This window comes from Pterocles gutturalis, unplaced genomic scaffold, assembly GCF_000699245.1.
Source record: "Pterocles gutturalis isolate BGI_N339 unplaced genomic scaffold, ASM69924v1 scaffold36073, whole genome shotgun sequence".
Taxonomy (NCBI): domain Eukaryota; kingdom Metazoa; phylum Chordata; class Aves; order Pterocliformes; family Pteroclidae; genus Pterocles; species Pterocles gutturalis.
The window spans coordinates 1975-2448 of record NW_010121682.1 but is presented as its reverse complement, the minus strand read 5'-3'; the positions used below and the strand labels follow the sequence as shown (position 1 = coordinate 2448).

The following is a 474-nucleotide window of genomic DNA, read 5'->3' as shown; positions in this document are numbered from 1 at the left end:
GGGAAAGAAGACAGATGAAAACACACTCGGCAGCAGTCCCATGCTGTTGCTGGAGACCTGGAACTCTTGCAGGCCCTGAAACCGAGCAGGTACTGGAGGAGAAAGGTTACTGCACGTGTGACTATACCCCTTCCAACCCGACTGAGGCTCCTGGGACAGAAGATTGCACCCAGATCAAATGCCAAGCCTGCGCAATAGTACTCTTAGGCCAGATTTTATAGTCCACTCCACTACATTGGGCAGGAAGCAGTCTAGTTTTTTGCTGCTGAATATTTTATGACCACCTTCTGTTCATCCTGCAGAGACATCTAAAATACCAATTCTTTGTCTTCCTGCAGCACCAGCATGCCTGGGAGTATTCAAAGTTTTCAAATTACATTTCTATTTCCATCTCCAACTTAGAGGGAGTACTAAATACACACTAGATCCTAAGAGTAGTGAAATCAATCATACCTGGCAAGGAATTGCTGCACC

General features: G+C 46.0%; 1 protein-coding gene across 1 annotated transcript in view; it reads right to left on the bottom strand.

The window, feature by feature from the left end:
* The window catches only part of VWA9 (von Willebrand factor A domain containing 9), a 9978-nt gene that overhangs the window by 7778 nt on the left and 1726 nt on the right, over positions 1–474 (bottom strand). The window contains 1 exon segment of the mRNA XM_010077328.1: positions 454–474. This exon segment is cut by the window's right edge and continues 30 nt beyond it. Coding sequence (XP_010075630.1) covers positions 454–474 — 21 coding nt within the window.